This window comes from Limulus polyphemus, unplaced genomic scaffold (genome assembly GCF_000517525.1).
Source record: "Limulus polyphemus unplaced genomic scaffold, Limulus_polyphemus-2.1.2 Scaffold3713, whole genome shotgun sequence".
Taxonomy (NCBI): Eukaryota; Metazoa; Arthropoda; class Merostomata; order Xiphosura; family Limulidae; genus Limulus; species Limulus polyphemus.
Genome location: NW_013669323.1, coordinates 103,037 through 103,715, shown reverse-complemented (window position 1 = coordinate 103,715; position 679 = coordinate 103,037). Strand labels below are relative to the sequence as shown.

At 32.8% G+C, this 679-nt stretch overlaps 1 protein-coding gene across 1 annotated transcript in view; it reads left to right on the top strand.

Moving 5' to 3' along the window:
• Positions 1-620, top strand: part of LOC111088416 (equilibrative nucleoside transporter 1-like) — a gene marked incomplete at its 5' end in the record, with an annotated part of 18,611 nt that extends 17,991 nt beyond the window's left edge. Inside the window, one exon of the mRNA XM_022398474.1 lies at positions 529-620. Coding sequence (XP_022254182.1) covers positions 529-620 — 92 coding nt within the window. The remainder of the gene's footprint in view (positions 1-528) is intronic.
• Between the last annotated feature and the right edge of the window lie 59 nt (positions 621-679).

Sequence of the window (679 nt, the reverse complement as noted above, 5' to 3'; positions counted from 1 at the left end):
GTGTTTAGTTAATCCGGACCCATTACCCGGAGATTGTGTAGTTAACTCCAGATGCCTTTCCCCAAAGAATGTATAATTAACACCAGGCCCATTACATCGAAGAATGTGTAGTTAAAATCAGACTCATTACATCGAAGAATGTGTAGTTAAAATCAGACTCATTACATCGAAGAATGTGTAGTTAACTCCAAACCCGTTACCCAAGTGCACATACAATGTAATCTTTCAGTACATTCCGTGCTAGGTGTGTTCAGTTTTTCTTATTTATTGTGTTAACTTTGGAACCAAGCAGAATTTTCTACTTCCAATAGGCACAATGTTAGATGGTTTATTAGACTAAATACGATCTTGTTCTATCGTCATATGTGATAAAGTCGCGTGTATGAAAAATTCACAATTTCTCACAAAAAGAGGCCGCAATATCTCTCTATTTGAAATAAATTAAAGAGCATTTTTTCTTCTCAATAGAATGGTTATTTACATATTTGGCTTCTTTTAGAAAATGTAAACATTCGTGTCTCTCGGTAGGGCAGTTATTCGCATTTTTACTTTTTTATAGAAAATGCATATATTATATTTCATTTGGTAGAGCGATTACCTACTTTTTTCGTGTGTTCTAAAAATATATACGTTTTTTTTCTTGATAGTGCTATTATTTACACTTTTGCTTACATAAGAA